Raw genomic sequence first — 18,045 nt, forward strand, 5'->3', positions numbered from 1 at the left:
TTGCAAAGTCAAATTTGTAGATTAAAGACGAAACAATGTTGTCACCGATGTCAAATATTTCAGATTGTCCCAACTCGCCGAATCAAACCCGTTGAATATTTTTCTTTTCCTACGCTATCGTGCTCAGCGCGGGTCTCGGGTCTCAGATCTCAGGTATCGTCGTATCATCTATTTATACCAGATGTGTGTGTCGACTCGGCGCGTAACACAGGAGCGAGCGTATGTGCGTTCGTACCCCGAGGTTCCGACCTGTGAACATACGCGTGCATACGGCACCCGCGGCGAAGGGGAGGGGGAGGCACCCCCGGGAGTTAACACGTGTGCTCGATTACACATCACGCGATAGACAACCCCTTCGATGAGTCACTTGCGGCAAATAAAGGAGACGGCTGACTGGAAAGTGCGAGAAAGGGAAAGACACAGGCCGTCGCTTTCTCTCGCGCGCACGCAACGCGCCTTTTCACGAACGACGAGGATATATTGTCGGCTTCACGTTCCTTGTTTCCGATACAATCTTCCTCAACGTGACGCATTCACCCAGTCTCGAAGTCTCGACGCCCAGTCGCCACGACGCGCGACGTCACGGGACATCGCGACGTCACGTCGGACACGTTCGGAAATCGAATCCGTGACGACAATGTACCTAGGTGCGGACGGTAGGCGCGTCGATGAGATCGGATGAGATTGCTCGACGGCTCCGTAGACGGTGACTGATAATCGACGAGATACCTACGTACGAAATTTTCGGGCGATCGAGTGACGAACGTGATATAACCGTGAGGGATCGAAACGCCGCGAATGCCGCGGCGAGAAACCCACCCCCTTCCCCACGGCCGCAACAGAATCGGCTAACTATATCCGACCCTTGACCTAAAAACTCATTGATCTGCTGGTAATTCCAGCGCGCGGAGTATTATTCCTCATCGCGTCCCACAAAGCGCGAGAGAGGCAATTACGCGCCAGGTGACGACGACGACGTGACGCGCAGTTATACGCGGCGTCCGAGAAATGACGGTGCGACTCAAAGCGGGGGCAATTCTCGGCGATAATTGAAGTCTTTTTGAGAGGACAAAGCGCTCCCGCGCGGGAGTCTCCGCTTTTTGATCAAGCGGATGAAAAATCGCCGTGTTGATTCTACCGCCGCGCCGCAATGAAATCTACTCTTTCAAAACAAGGAGTAAAACGCAAACGTTTTCGCGAAAGTGCTTTGTAACGTTGAGTCATCCCTCTAATCTCTCGGAAACGACACTTGTGTGACGTATTTCTATCTGTTCTGTATCCTCGTAAAAATCGCTGGAATTAAAATAACGATTCTTGTGCCAGAGTTCGTTCGTTCGTTCGTGTTTTCGAGCAACGGCGCGAATAAGTGGCCAAGGGAAACAAACAACTTATTGGTAAACAAAATGAGCGAAGCAGCGGTGCAGCAGCGCGAAGCGAAAAAAAAAACACGAAAAATTTACCCTTCCTAGGGACAACGTTCCCTTCCTTTCCTAGGGAAAGGAACGTGCCTGTCGCGCACGTCTCCGTTTGCGCGGATCAGCATATTTGTTTCGCAGAAAGAAATGGGCCGTGAGGAGTTTCTCGCGTCAGCGATGAGTCTTCCCGGTCCTCCGGTGCGTCAGGTGCGCGTTCACGATCCGCGTCCGCGCCGGGCGACGGGAAACGCAGGTGCGCGCACGTCGGTGGACCCACCCTAACGGCGCGTTGCGGAGGAAGTCGGGTCCCCCAAATACCGTCCGACCGTATACACTTTAACGATTACGACGATGCGCGTCGGACGATGCGCTACGCGCGATGCACGCAGCACGGAATTCTTGAAAGTTTAGACGAAGGGGGCCCCGTCGAGTCGAGTCGACAATGGCATCAGGTACGAGTAAATAGCGGCAGGTAATCCTGTGCCCGGGGCCCCCGGCTTTTCCCCTGACGCTTCCATTGTGAAGGTCGTCGCCACGAGAAACGCAGACGAAACTTAAATTCCACGGCGTGCCTCGGTCTTGGCCTTCGAGATGCAACGCGAGAAGCTGACGTTGGAAAGATCGCGAAAGATCGTGTCGCGTTGAAAATAAATAAATATTATTTTTCTCTTCGTAACACTTGTCACATTTGCCTTATTCTGATCGGAGAGCTTTCAGGTAGCTGCGATTCAGAGAGAAAATTTTACATTTACTTTTTAGGAATATAAACGTGCGTAGTTATTTTCTTCATATCTTATTCGCAACGCGGTGGAAAAACAGCTATAGAAAATGTCAAGCAAGCAAGACTGTTTTTGATCAAACTTGCAAAGTGATAATTTCTGAAGTAGAGTTTTCTCTACTTTTTTGTTTTACGAATCGCGAACAATCGTATTGCGATTGTTTATCGCAATACGATGAACTTGCGATACAATAAAGTTCGCAAAATTTGCAAATTTTATCTGTATCCAAAGTTCATATTGCGTACCGAATGCGCGAAGAGTTTTTACTGCGCCAAGACCAAATCTTATTACGATAATTACGTTCGTACTCGTCAACTTCGTTATTATAACTTGATACAGCACTCGTTATTTATAATTGCATTGTGTTCTTTGTGCAATGACGCATTAATCCTCTTAAACTATCATATTTATTGTAAATTATAATTCTCTTTGTGGAATGTCTAACGAGAGACTTTGTAAGATAAATCTTTATAAAACGCTAGGGGGATCCATTTAATCTGTTTAAAGAAGCGTACATGTAGCGCAAAATATCATTATACCGTACAGAAATCCGTATTAATTGTTAAATGCTTTCCGCCGAGTGTTTTCCCTCCGAGAACTCTCCGGCGGATAACTTTTTTTCATTAACGTGTCGGCGCATCGTTTGATTAACTCCGCTAACTATATTTCCGAGAATCGAGACGTATAACGTATAACGCGACTCGAAAGAGCCAAGGGATTTTATCGCGGATTTCATGCGGTTGCGACGAGCCGATTGCAATTTCCGTACATATAACAGAGAACAAGCTTGATATTTCACTATTTTCTGTGGACAGCGAGCGACGCGCGGGTGAATTAGCGAAGTAGCGAGAGCAATAGCCGGAACTAAGTGGAACACGGAATTCATTACGGGAATGTGTTTGAGCAATTACACATCGATGTACCGTACGCGAGCGCTGTTGATTGGATTTGAGTTTATGCCAAAGAACGGTATAGACACTATGATGAACTTTCAATTAGTGCCGTGGTCCCAACCTTGACAGTGAGGTCAGTGGCTCTCATGCCGATGAGAATGGACTGCACAAAGGCAGAAAAATGCTTAACCCCCCCCCTCCGTGTACGAGAGGACAATTAGAACGTCGTCAAAAGGCACCGCAGGTGCTCGAAATCGAAATCGATTCGATGGCTAATTGACGCGGATTTGTCTCTCACGCGTATGAATAATTTCTTATTTATTATTTATAAAACAAAGTTAATTATAAATCGCAAAGATAACCGTAAATATACATTCAAATTTAAGCCATTCCAGGTAGCAGGATGACAAAGAAGTCTTATTGACGTATTATCGACGTTGTTAGACGTCATTGAGACGTTATTAATATACGTTATTTGACGTCATTCTGCTATCTGGGATATTTTTTCAATCTGTGAAATAATTAGTAGCTATAAATCGTATAAAATCGTGTTCAATTTTTGACCAACCTCACATAAGTATTCTTCTCATTTCAATTGGATATCAAAACGAATCTTCTTCTCCTTCTCAACTTATTAATTTTGCAAGTGTCTCCAATTTTCATCGCGGCGGACTCGTCGCTTTATATCTCACGTCGTTTAAATAATAAAAGGGGAAAGGACTCGATATATATCTCGTAATAGATTTGTATCCTCGTGTGTTACGCGGAAAATCAATTATACGATTTGTCCCGAGGCGTATAAAAAAGCCGGCAACGTAAACAATGACGGGTCATCGTTCGATCCGCCATCACCCTATGGCGTTATTACTGCAATTGTATACGCGCGACGACTGTGTACGCGATGCCCGCGACTATCATCATCGCGCTCGCCGACAGCGGTAGAGGAAACGCGGTGCACCGGCGAAATGCTCCATTTCCCAGATACCTCGTTGTTGTGCCTCGTTATACGCGGGGAGATCTCGGTAAGCTATGCAGTATTTAAGTACCGTTTTCCACGCCGAGGTATCCGCGGCCTGCCGGTTCAATTAATCGGCTTGATTAACGACCGTTCCTGTCAACAGCCACGCAGGCCATTATTCGCGACTCGCGTGCAGCTTTTTACCCGCGTTTCCGCGTTTCGAGAGGATCCGCTTGAACTTTGGATACCGGCAGTATTTCTCTCGCGATCTGTCACGGCAAGCGGGTTTAAGTTGCAAAGCAGAGGTGCATCGCGAAGCGAAAAATTAGATTCGGACGTGGAAAGATGATACCCTGCCTACACGTCAAATGTACAGCATATATGCGCTGAAATAATAAGAGATGACTTTGACGAATGTTGCTCTACGCACGTTAATTTCGCGCAGTCGTGTTGTTGACAGATATGAGAAAAAAAAAAGAGGAAGAAAAATATATTTTTGCGGAGAACTCAACCCTCCTGAAAACAATTTTATTTTCCCGAGGGGAAAACCTACTGCGCGTAGTATCCATCCATTTAAAGTTTTCCCCCGTCGTATTTTCGGTTTATCTGATAAACAGCCCCTTAAACTTGAGCGTTCGAGCGAAACTACTTTGTCCCCCGTCCGTTACGTCGCGACGCACAACCGGAGAGTTGTGGAAACTCAACGTCTGCGAATGCACTACGCTCTCGATGAAGCGAGGTTCGATTGCCGATCGAACGTATCGAGCTGCGAGTGTCTGTGATTTGTCCCCGCCGCCGGTAATCCGCCATTGTCCGGCTGCTATTTCTGGAATCATCCGCTGCTTTCCACCATTTGCGGGAGGCGATAAAGCGTAAATAGGTCGCCGAGACGATAAGTTATACGAATATGATTGGATCCGATACGATCTTCACGATGTAGGTCACGCTTCTTCATAGGTCTATATTCCGAGCGGGATATTTCGGGTGCGATTATCCAGCGAGATAATTCGCCACTTAACCACGAGCGTTTAGAATCGTCACCTTGCCGCTGAAGCTGCACGGCGCCGGGGATTCGAAATAAAATTAATTTTCCGATACAATTTTTTTTCTCCCTCTCAAAGCGTGGTGGTTTTATGTTTGCTTCCCTATAGAAGCTGGAAGGCGTAACACCAGTTCTACGCGTACGTCGACGTCGGAACGTTCGTCTGTTCGCCACCCCCTTTTTTTCCCGATTTTAATTCCATCAGCGTGGAGGACCGTATGCGGGACATAAAATCAGTTCGTCTCGAGAATGAAATCACGTCGCCACGTATATGAGACAGCAAAATGATGGAATGACGTCGCGTGTAACGCTCTCCCGAGATTTTACGACGGAAAGGGTTGACAACGGTGACGACGGTGATCCACGTGCGTTCGCGTTTAAACTCGAGACGCGTCGATGGTGTTGCAACAGGCGACTGTACACGGAGCTGTTTACAAAACTGTTTACAGCTGTTTCACGCGCGAAAGGGTGTGCGTGATTTAGACAGGGCCGCGTGCTATTATCATATCAAATAAATTCACGCCTCGTTACCCCCTCGTGAATTACATCGTAAATAATGCTGATGAAGTTATTCGACAATTTGTCGCCATTATAAAAGTAAATAAATCGTCCCCGCTATTACAGCTTCTCCCATTACGTCGGCACAAAATGCACCGTGCGAGCTTCCCGTCGAGCGGTTCGGATTACGAAACGGAGCGGTGCGGTGTTTAAAGACAGAATATATATAACACAAACGAAACTGCGTTTCAAGTTTTTCTGTGTGATCTTATACAGAACACTTGAAGATAACTGCATCTCCGTTAACCGTTAAGTAATCTTTACACGTGATAAGATAACACTTTTGAACGCATCTTTCTCGAAACGATGTGTCTTCATTCGTGCGTTCCTCATGAAATTATTCTCTCGTTAATTCAGTTTCTTTTTCTTCGTATTAATTGTCTATGTAACCGCAGTGCAATCGCTATGCGCACCGTGCAAATAACGTAATATGACATAACGATACCCGAGTCGACGTAACGGCCGACGATATAGCAGCGTGCCTTTATTTTATCTGCATATTTCATCAATGGAGCGACGCGCGGCATCTCGAGCGCGCGAGTGCGAACGTTTAACGAACGCTCATCGAACGCGCTCTCGCCAGAAAAGCGGTTCGGACAATTAAGCCCGGCGCTTTCTTTCCACACTTTCCACCGGCTGGTTCCGGGACACTTTTTCTCTCGTCGCGGGATCCTCTCCCGTGGAAAGCTAACGAGGGACGATTTCCATGCAACAATATTATTCAATCGTCGGCGCGCGACGTTTTTACGAATTAAACGAGCCTTCGCGGCGGGTATGATCTTACGCCCGAGGGTACAGGCGCGAGCGCGAGAACTATCAAATGTCTCGTGTAAGTACATCTGTTACGTTCCCGCGGAAATCGTTCTCGCGCGGCGGGAGGATGTATAAAAGGCAAGAGAGGCAAGAATAATAAAAGGAACTTATCGGCGTTTTACTTTTCCTTCACGAGCAATTTAAACGTCCAATCTAATTTAATTTTGTGTATATATAGCTCATTATTTAACGACATTAAATTTCCGTTGAGATACGGCTTTTCGCGGCAGATCCGTACGCTGTAAATGCGGTTGAAAATGAATTAATCTCTTACCCTTGCCGTTCGTAATGCAGTAACTCCGCGCTTCGCGCATTTAAATTGTTGGTCGCTTCTGTAAATGTGGAGATAATAGTACTTCTTTTTTTTATTTCTGCGTTATCGTATCGGTAGTAGATCAGGGAGAAACGACAAACGCGTCACAGCATCGTAACGCGTTGTTTGTAATCAAAGAAAGATTGTAGATTGCAATATCATTGTCCTAACGTGCACACTGCACTTTATTACGCGCGTCTCGCCGGGTATAGCTCGCCTTTAAGTTTGCGACATTTAAAGAAACGCATATCTCCAAGTTATCCGCGTAACGTAGCCGACCTAAATCGCCATAAATTGTGCAGCCGATCTCTCTTCCAGAAGAGCGGCTTGTAGTCGGAGGAACTCGCACGGAGTTATTGCCTTCCTGGAGGCGCAAAAAGAGTCGCAGCAAAAATGCGTATATGTGCCTTCACATAAGTACGTCGCGATGTGTAAAAGACCGTAAATGATATATACAATTATTCAGAAAATTTTCACTCAGAAAATTCTTCTTCGAAAATAGTCCTTGAAAAGAAAAGAAGACGACATCTTTCAAATAAAAGTAACATCATGAGCGAATATTGTTTCCATAAAGAATCTAGAGAAAAAATCTAAAAAAAATTCTAAAAACATTGAAATTTAATATAATTATCTGCTAATTTTATCTCACTTTAGGTATTTTATTAAGGAGAATATCGCGATTGTGTGTGTGTGTGTTCGATATTTGATTAAATTAGTAATTAAATCTTAGTAACTAAATATAAGATTGAGATTCCGTTAAAGAAAATCCAATTAAATTCAAATCGATTGAAGCTCACTATTATTCGAAAAAATACGTCACTTCGTGACAACCAAAAGAGTCTATTGCTGTGTGTTTTGTTAAAATAAAAAAACTCTTGAAGAATCTTTACTTGTACAATATATTTTGGCAGGGATTTGAGATCCTCTGTACGAGATCGAGAGCTCAGTCTTCCCAAATCTGTCTTCGTGTGGCATCCGTCTGACTCCAGATTAGCCCACGAGAATTAGCATGAACTTGACGCGAGGCTTGGCGTAAAAGGCCATGAATGATGCGCATAATGCGTTAGACGCGAACAATGGGCAGCAGGCGTGTCGTCGGTACATATATACAACGTCGCCGATCCTTGTCATCCACATTGCACCACCTATATCCTCCTCCCTACTCTCCTCTCTCCCGGTCGATCCTCTCCTCTCTCGCTCTGTTCCACCATCCCGAGCGACAGCCTTCGTCCGTCCGCGCGCATCGCTATCCTCTTCCTCCTTCCGCGCGCATGTATGTACGTATTTCTCTTCCTTTTTTTTATTATTTTGAAAGCGGGATATACGTGGTCGGAACAGGAAACGCCATGGGAGAGTGAGCAATCGGTATTCCGTGGCTGTGTCACGCACAGCGGGTCGCGATATCGTAATAGAGAACGCGCCGCGCTGAAACGAGATGGACTGTAGCCGCGAAGTTGTGCACCGACAATAACAGGAACACGTTCAATCACGGGAATGCGCTTCGAATTTGCTCGCCTCTTTCTCCGGCCCTACGTCGCGCGTCGTCGTGCAAATCGCTCACGCGTCCCCGCACGTATACGCGCGCGAATTGTCATCTGCCTTTATTTGCGACCAGAAAAAATAATCGCGGACATACGCTGTTCGCCGAAATTTTCTGTGTCAGAGATCGGACTTGTATATATGTATAATGCTTCCGGCTGAACATTTTTTTTTTAATTAATGCGGCAAATGATAGATTTGAAGCTGACGGATTTTATTTTCAAAACTTCGCGCAATCGATATTTACAAATTAATCAGAAGTTACGGCACCGTAATTGAGTTACTGAAATACTATACAAAATTTTCGCCAAAATCGAACGAATTAAAATATCCGCAAGATATTCTTATTGTTAGAATATTTTCTATACCTATTTCCAAAAATGGAATATAAATGAAATTATAGGTTCTGCGCGATATTCTGATTTAACACAATACATCGACAAAGATGACTTTACGTCAGATCGCAATTCGTTCTTTTTAAGGCAATCGGTATTTGATTGTGAGCTGTTCAATGCAAATGTTGTTACGACGTGAAAAAATGTCACCGTTCCAACCGGACGCGCATAAACGTAAACGCAGTTGCCGGGCACGAACGATATCGATTACGAAGGAGCGAATCGATATCGGAGACTTGGACAACGGGCATAAAATTACGATTTACGAAGCGCGAGGCTGAGCGTACGGTACTTGTCGCTAAAAAAGTTATTTGATCGGCGAATTTGATGCGCCTCTCGAAAATCGACCCTTTAAAAATTGGAAACGTAATAGTTTCGATTAATTTGATCAGAGCTTACACTTTACGAAGATTCAATGAGCGCCGTAAGAGTTCTTGTTTCTGATGTTCTTCCATTTTTTTGTTATATCACTGAACAATCAAACAGGCGTTAAACAAACAATAATATCTTGCCGGAAGTGTCGCCAAACATTTTGAGGGATATCGATCGCGCGGTCAAAAAAGGCTTCGGCGGAAAAAGCGCGAGGATTGCACATTTGGATCGTTGCAATTGTATATACTAATGCAAAAACCGGCTTCCGCAAATGGAATTCTGTACGCGTGCCAAAAAATGCGTTAGCCGCAGTAAAGCATTTTATGACGCTTTTAGGACGTGTCACGCATGAGATGCAACCTGCTTCGAAGCGGAAAACTGGGACATTCGGGGCCCCGCGGGGGAGGGAAAGAGGGAGGGTTTCGCGAACGATCGCGATTTCAACGTTCCAAAGAAGAGCGATGGCAGATTCTTTTCAAAGAATCGCGGGCCAGCTTATACGGAGACTGGTGGACGTTTCGCGCGTTCATTTTCGGACCATTCACCGGGGACGGCCTTTCGTTAAAAGTATACCCCGTGTCAATAGGGCGCATTCATTCGCACCTGAGCGGCACGATGCACCTGGGCGCAAGCTCGTGAATAAATTGACGATGTTCCGCTCGTTTTGGACGTTTGGCTCCGTCGCCGTCGCCGCGACGCGTCTCGTTATGACGCCATTAAACTTTCCCCACACCGTTAATAATCTGCGGTGTTAATTAACGTCTACCTCCCACCCGCTGCGTCGTGCGCTATACACGACGCGGACTGCGTCACAAAGTATTAACCGCCTGGACAAGCTTCGTCGACGCGATTCAGTTTATTAAATTAGAGAATTAAAAGCGGACGATGCGGGTCGCCGCGAGAGAACGCGAAACAACGAGAACCGGTCGCGCGGCAATTTGCAAAAGATTGCATTTCGAGAGAGCCCGCATCCCAGTGAAGTCTAAACAAGAACAAGAAGAAGAAAAAGAAGAAGATGAATGCAAACGCGAACTCTTATCGCTTATCGCTGTTAGCAAAACGATTCCCTGAAATATCGAGCGCGAAATAATACACTCTTTTATACGGATGGAACGGAATTTCTTCGTTCGGTGCAAAATTGGAGAAGCTCATATACGGAGTATGAGCACCGAGAGTACCAGCTACTCGCGCCGAGCCGTCGCACTTGAAGAAATCCCTCTCCTCCCCACGCGAGTCCTTATGCCATGTAGTCCCTTTCGTGTCACGTTAGAATGCGCGGAGAGAAGAGAGAAAATGAGAGAGAAAGGGAAGAAGGAAAGAGAGGAAGAGAAGAGAGAAAGAGGGATCAGCAGGCGGTTCTGTCGAGGAGCTGCATACCGAGGAGCAGGAAAACGCATTGTTTAGGCTGCACTCACACCGGCTCAGGTGGGTGTGCCGCGAGCGTGAAATACCGGCGAAGTGACTCCGTCGAGTGAGCCCTGCACCGCACTTCGAAGCGGTGCTCGAGTCGCGCCGCAGATTCCAGCGGACCATCTCCATCCGCGAGAGGTAGAGACAGAGAAAGAGAGAGAGAGAGGGAGGGAGAATGAGAGGAGCATATTTGATCTACCGACCGATTGGAGATGCTATACTCTCTCTCCGCGGAATCGATTCCACTTTGATCGCGGACCTCGTCGCGCTCCTCCAGGGCGCATTGCCAGATTAGCCCACTCGTTACTCGATCGCAGATCGGATAATCGTTCGCATTTTTGCGTTGAATTAAACATCCTGATCCGCAATCGGAATTGAAAGTTGTTACGAGCGCGGGTCACGTTGTGTAAAATGAACTCGCTTCAAAGATCCTCTCCTAACGTAGAATGTAGGACGCACTAGTTTCATTCCGGAGTGAGTTTAAAATCGTCATTGAAATTGAAGTCGGAAATTTCGGAAAATTTTCTGTAGGTGTGATACGAGTTGCGTTTAAAAAAAAATTCAAGAGCGTGAGTAACGCGAGAGAGTTCGTATCGTATGTATTTCGTAATAATTTTACGTATAATAATGTCTAACAATGTCGTTATGCTAATGCGACAACTGACAAGTAGAACTCGGGCTGCATTAGATGCAGCGCCGAGAAATATTGCATTGCAAAATGAAAAAAAAAAATGAAAAAAAAAAAAGGAGATCCGACGCATGGAACTGTGTCATGGTACTTTATTCCTTTTTTCCTCGCGTTTCCCAACTCGTAACTCCTTCTATAACCGGTCTTAAAGGTCTTCAATTCATGGATATAACTGAAAAGTGAGTTTTAGTTTTCGTTGTCTTGCTCCATTTGCACATATACGTGTAAGGCTCGTTCTTTTTATTATTCTTAAACGAGGTTGCATCTTGCTTCCACAAATATTTGTTACGCTATCGTTCATAAAAACGTGTATACGTAAATGTATATCATGTATACGAATGTGAGAGAGTGTATCGAGCTTGGGTTCGCCAAGTCCAAATAAGTGTGCGGATCAGTCATCCCTCTGGGAGTTTTTTAAAAGACCGCGCTAAGTACGTTGATGGCGACATCCAGCGGGCATCGGCTGAATTTATGCTTCCCTATCGCGGTAAAGCAGAGAACGCGGGGATCCATGAGTGATCCAATATGATTGGACCACTCTCTTTATTAGACACTCGTCTCTCGAGGAGACGCGCCTTAGGGATAACGTTAAATTCATGAACCCCGATTAGAGAAATACGATTACTCGAGATAACTACTGAAAAGTACGACTCGTATACGCCCGCACTAAATCATACCTCGTTTCGATTTACCCGAGTCTCGTTGAGGTCGCTCAGTCGTCTTATTGAATCGATGATCAATTACTCGGTCGAATATAAGTAATAATTAACAAACGGTTGCGAGTCCCAAGAGCGACCGATAAAAACGTTTATATCGGGCTATAAAGACGAGCGGGATGACTATCGTTTAGTGGATTAAGCGCCGGGTAACGCCGCATACAAACGTTACTCGCGGAAGGACTCGACATAAAAAAAGCGGTGGTTACAACGGCGAAGAGCCGATCCGGTGACCCGCGGGAGACCGGAGGGCGTAAAAGTTCGCCCCTCCCCCACGCGCTTACAAGTCCAATGTACTTACCTGCAAATTGGTTCGTCTCGCTCGTCTAGCGGATTCAGGAAATTGCCGTCGTTCACCGCCGAAGACGTCGATCCCCGCGGCGACCTCGGGCCGCCCTCCGGTTCGCCAATCAGCACTTCCGTCCGACCATTTTGGAAAGGGCTGCTCGAGCGTCGTTCCCCGATTCTTCCGCTCTGCACCGGTAGCTGTCGGAACAAACATACGCGAGTTTACGTCTTCATGGATTGACACCCGAGTTTACCGTACTTTTTTTTTTTTACGGGCTCCTCGATCAGTTTGTGCGGCGGATTTCTCCTTAAAATTGTCCGGCCATTTCGTTAACTTTCGATATCTTTGCAACCGATGACAATTTTGCTGGCTTTTCCGAAATTAAATCGAAGCAAAACAATACGCGATTTAATCTGTGCGCTGTTAAACATTGAAGAATAAAATTTTAATTAATAAAGGTAAATAACATTTTGTTATTTTGACCATCATGTGTGGCGAAATGTATATGATTTTAACACGAAACAGCATTATTTTTTAAGTCTATTAATTTAGTTAAATTAATATTGTTTTGGTTTCTTTTTTTTAACAATGACATATTGAGTAGGAGCAGTGGCGATTTAAAAGAATATTGAAAATGACTCAAATTGAGTATAATTTGACACTACGAATTTAATAATACGTATATCCGGTTAATAGAACACGTAAATCTGACAGATTATTGATGTGTTGAAACATATCCAAATTGTTCAATAATAAATTTGGAGTAATTCTCATTTAAGCCTATAAACATGTGAGAAAATATTTGTAATAAAAAAAAAGAACCGTGATTGTTGCCCGGCGCGGTTAATTCAGAGAAAAATGTTCTACAGAACAATAAATATAACAACAGTAGCCCGCGAGCCTCGTGAAGACTCCCATTAACGTGCCTAATGTTGGCAATTAAGCGTGATAAACTACCGATGGCGATTTACACTATTCCGGAAACTGTTTAATAATTACTTAAGGAATCCAACGGATGTTGCTTATGCAAGCGACGAGCGATTAGTGCCGACATAACGTGTTGAAAAATATATGAAGGGGAAAAATCTACAATTATAATATAACTATATAGACATTAACATTATACATATGATCGTTATGTAACGTATGTGTATATTTCAAAATACAACGTAAACATTTAAATGTATTTAATAATTTACTGTTGTACGCAGGTGCTTCTTTATATTTAAATTAACATCTCTTTATTATTAGGCACAAAAGATTCGACCCGACCGTTGGCACATTTCCTATTGACATATCTTTAATTCATCTCTTTATATAAATAATCATTTTTGCCACTAATTAGAGTTATAATTTGTTTACATGTATATTGCAACCTTTTAAAAACAAATTCAAATGCAATTTTTTTCTTGTATTTCTACGCTTCTAAAGTGAATTGTATAAGATTACGTTACCAAGAGGTTCGCCTCTTCGCAGCTTTGTTGCTTTTCCAAAGCGTCCTTCCGCTCCTGCGAGGTGTCTTCCACTCGGATGTCCGCCTCTTTTCCTAATCCCTTTGGAATCGTACCGTTGCTAGGTTTGGTGGAGAAGGCATTCGTCCCCAATTCCCTGAAACAATTGAGACAGGGTCGGGTTTAATTGAGACGTGACGATAAAATTAATCAATCAGCCACCGATAAGTAATAAAGTGGAAAATGTGCTCTCCGACTTTCCCTATTGTACAAAAAAAATGAGCCGCGCGAACGCGCCGGTATTGTGAAAGGATATCAATCACGACACAATCGCAATTTGTCACATCCGGTCTGCAGCGATGCCTCCTATATAGGCACTGCATACATTTTCCCGGTTACAACACAGACGTTGGTTTATTATGCTTTGACAGGAACATCCCAGGGGATATTAATCCTTCGAAAACTAATTACAAGTATTGCGCCTGCGAAGCGACATCGCCCTGGCCCTATCGTATCTACGACGCAAATTATTTTTAATCGACTCCGAGGCACCTGGACCCCAAGAAATCTGTCATTAACCGTAAATTTAAGAACGAAAATTTTACAAGAAGTTGAATTTTATCCACGAAATCGCATCGTCTCGCATCGTCGCAAGGCACAACAAACTTGTCTCGATATAAAAGAAGGAAAGATGACTTACTTGTCCGCCAAAGTAACCGTAATTTGGCCATTCGATACGTCTTTCGAAGTCGAGTCCTCGCTCGTGGACGCTACCGCGTCGTTTATCTGGAACAACAACAGGAAGCAGTCCGAAATAATACGTGATTCTCGCTAGATTTTATTCCCGATGGAATTAATATAGGAATTAGAGCATCAACCGCTAATATCGCAGTAACGCCAGTTTATTATTCCAGTAATATTACACCACACGATACGATGCACGCAAATATTGCAGAAAGGCTACGCACCCGCGATAAACAATAAATTCTACCGTAATTACAATTTTTCTTTTATTTGGTTGCGATGATTGAAAATTTGATCGAATGGAGGGTTATCGCAATCACGCGATGGTACAGTACGGCGTAGTGTTCAATTTAGCTTTATGAAAAATGGCTGATCGCACAGTTTCACTTCATTTTTGTCGCACGTGCTTCCGCATTTCTGGGCAAAATACAATCCCCGTATTTATCTCTATTTATCTCTATCCCTATAACGCGCGACGTGTAAATCCGCAACTTGCCCGTGCCGCTACTCATTGATTTTAAAAAGAACTTAATTCTCTCTAATAAAACAATTCCTCGTAAATGTAAAATCTGATAAAAATAAATTCGTCGACATGCATTATACAACACATTACATAAGTAAAATTTAAAACTGATTATCAATGCCTAACGGCGTGTAGATAACGACCACGATAATATCATCGCGAAAAAAATGCTGACAACTCTTTTTTAAAATATATCCTTTCCTCAAATATATAGTGATAGCAATGTAAAATGTTTCATTTTGCTGACAATATTTTTGAAAATAAAATAATTTTTAAAAAATGTAATGTAAATAACTAAAGTTTACTCTTTTCTTCAGTCAATTAAAAATATTGTTACCGGTTACATACACAATATTATTATATAAACTGAAATTTTAGCTCTTTTATAACAGTAAAAAATCTCGAAGCTGGACCATAATTCTAAAGTGCCATGTTATCCACAGACGTAAATTACGCGTAAACGTCCGACATTGCAGTATTCCAACACCACTGTCTTGGAAAAATTCACTCCGCAAAATGGCCAGGCAATTTCCCAAATGGCACTACCATCGTGCACGAATTAACCGGAGGTCCCTCGGTCCTGCGCCTTCCATTTATCCTAATTACTGATGACATAAAAAAAAAGAAAGACAGAAAGAGGGGAGAGAGCAATAAGTGGCTAACCGTGCTAGGAGTGATACGAGCAATATCGAGAAAACTCGTTAACGGTCGTGGTGTTGCGACATCCTCGCGCGGTTTCCGTTCCGAGATGTGTTTCGCGCGATACGCGAGAACCCGATGCGTCGTGCCTGCTTACGCGAGATTTTAAAACCCGCATGCCGTATCGCGATCCCGCATACGACCTTAAAATATCTCGGTCGGCACGCGATTGATAACGAACAATGCGCGGAGAACTTTTCTCGGACGCGAACCGGTCGGCAAATGGTTTCGCTAATTCGATAAGTACTTTGCGACGAAGAAGGAAAGAAATATTTACAATTGCGATCGAAAGATATACATAACATCGCGATACAATATCACGAAAGTTATTTATTATTTCCGCGGAACGATTCCCATAAACGTTATAGTGGAAGTCGAACTTTCACCAATAATTTTCGATCGAAGCGAGCTTCAATGCGAAAATGAGTAAAACCAATTTTCGCGAACTCATATTCGACTGGAAATGTATTTGGATGTGAACTGTAACTCGAGGCAGAAATGGCATCGTTAATCGCTCTCGGAGAAGAAATCCGTTTCAGGCGCAAACGGCATGAGCCTTTCTCTTGTAACTAAGGAAAAAAAATCTATCAAACACGCGCATTGATGAAGCGGCGGAGAATTAATTCAAATCTCTTTGGCTGTTTAACTTCAACTATTTATAGACATGATCTTACGTTTACTCGCAATAATATTTATGAGAATGTCGAGATAGGAAAAAAAAACGTCTGATGTCGGACACGCAAACGTATATAAAAGAATTTTCACACGTCGATGTAATATCGAAGTCCGAGCTCGACGGGATTACATCGGTTTCTCTGCTGAAAAGTACGATACTCTCGAGTGAAGTGTCGGATGGCGCCAATATTTGTCGCTCTGAGTTGCTAACTCAGCGAGACCGTCGGGTATATCGATACTCTCGAGCGGCTTCGCTCTCGCGGACGAGCGCGTCGTCGCAGCGCAACGCGCTCTCGGGGCGGGGAATTCCGTCCTCTTTTTCCCCGACGCATATCACTCTCTTCGCGTTTCTCTCCGCGACAATGACGACGCGACGCCCCCGGCTGAAATCGCGGGGGCGTCGATGGCGATCGCTGAAACCCGTTATTGCGTAATCGAAGCGCGCCGAGGCCGAGGATTTTGGACGCTCGCGCGAAGGCGCGAGCGAGCGAGCGAGCGAGCGAGCGACTCGCGATGCAACGCGAGAATAAAACGCGCACTCCTGTTCTGCACACTCTCGTAAACAAGGCCGCGCATAATCGCCGTCCGCCTCTCACACTCCGCGCTCATTTACTTGGCATTCCACATTTCATAAGCAGCCTCCGTGACGACTCCGCGCGCGCTCGCTCGCTCGCGGCCGATCGATTCATTTGCACGCCACGCCGCGCGTCCTCCCATACGCGGAGCATCGCGAGCGGTAAGAATCGTCGGAAGACGGACGCGCGAGGAACGCGCGATGTCTTTTTAACACGCGTATATCTCCTATCGTTACTCGCGCGCCGATTGTCAGAATTGCATCGGTTCTGTCAACAGCGAATTATAAGGGCGCTAAATATTTTAAGCCCGAGAAATTTTTAAGCGCGTTAAACATTATTCTTTTCAATATTAATACGGGATTTCTAAAAATGAGAGAAAATCGAACGCGATCTAAAACCGCCGGGCCGGAACAAACTACTGCGAACATCTCGTTTATTTTTCTTCCACAGAGAGAGAGCGTATGTAACGATCGATTAAAAAAAACTCCGAGAACCACGAAAAATTGGACACGACGGTGGATTTAAAACCGGCTCTGGTGCAAAAAAAAGTGACGTGTAAAAAAAGGTGACTTCTCTCATTCGGCGCGGTGAGAGGTGTACGTTGGAGATGGTATCTCGGCGGGGCCATCGAATCCTTTTCGGACACGATATTAACAGGCAATTCCGGCTAATTACGCGTTACGTTCTTATACGTACCCGCTGATGTAAAATGGCCTCGATGTCGCGCGGCTGGATCTTCTTAAGTGCCGTATATTTCTGCAGCCTCTCCCTCGCGCTCCTGCGAACAGAGAAAAGAAGAGCCCGCCTTGAAAAGCTTGTCGCCGCTTATCCTTGGGAAGTCGAACGAGATATACCGGAGTGTGTGAGTCACGCGGGAGCCAATGCCTTATCGCGCGCACGAAAGTCTTGTGTTTCCGTTCGTCGCTTCTCCTACTTTCTCGCGGCAACGCGCGCGACACGACTGCGTTTTGCGAATTGCCATTGCTGAAATCTTTTGTGAAATCTAATTCGCGACGGCGACGATTATATCCGTTCTCATTAAATGTACACTTTAACGGCAAGTAATCAGGCAATCAGACGCGATTTAACGAACGTAATTTTCTCAGATGAGTCGTGCGATCGAACCGGTCCGGTCTTTCCGTAATCGAGATAAATATATACGAACAGATTTTCCATACGAGGAAAAAAGATAATAGAA

The 18,045-nt window shown here is 44.6% G+C and overlaps 1 protein-coding gene across 1 annotated transcript in view; it reads right to left on the reverse strand.

Moving 5' to 3' along the window:
• Positions 1–18,045, reverse strand: part of LOC143893872 (uncharacterized) — a 71,657-nt gene that overhangs the window by 36,984 nt on the left and 16,628 nt on the right. Inside the window, exons 5-8 of the mRNA XM_077399686.1 lie at positions 17,544–17,625; positions 14,332–14,417; positions 13,635–13,788; positions 12,193–12,377 (exon numbers count right to left, since the gene is read on the reverse strand). Coding sequence (XP_077255812.1) covers positions 12,193–12,377; positions 13,635–13,788; positions 14,332–14,417; positions 17,544–17,625 — 507 coding nt within the window. The remainder of the gene's footprint in view (positions 1–12,192; positions 12,378–13,634; positions 13,789–14,331; positions 14,418–17,543; positions 17,626–18,045) is intronic.

Source organism: Temnothorax americanus, unplaced genomic scaffold (genome assembly GCF_048541705.1).
Source record: "Temnothorax americanus isolate GAGA-0224 unplaced genomic scaffold, ASM4854170v1 Scaffold1, whole genome shotgun sequence".
In the NCBI taxonomy this organism is placed as follows: domain Eukaryota; kingdom Metazoa; phylum Arthropoda; class Insecta; order Hymenoptera; family Formicidae; genus Temnothorax; species Temnothorax americanus.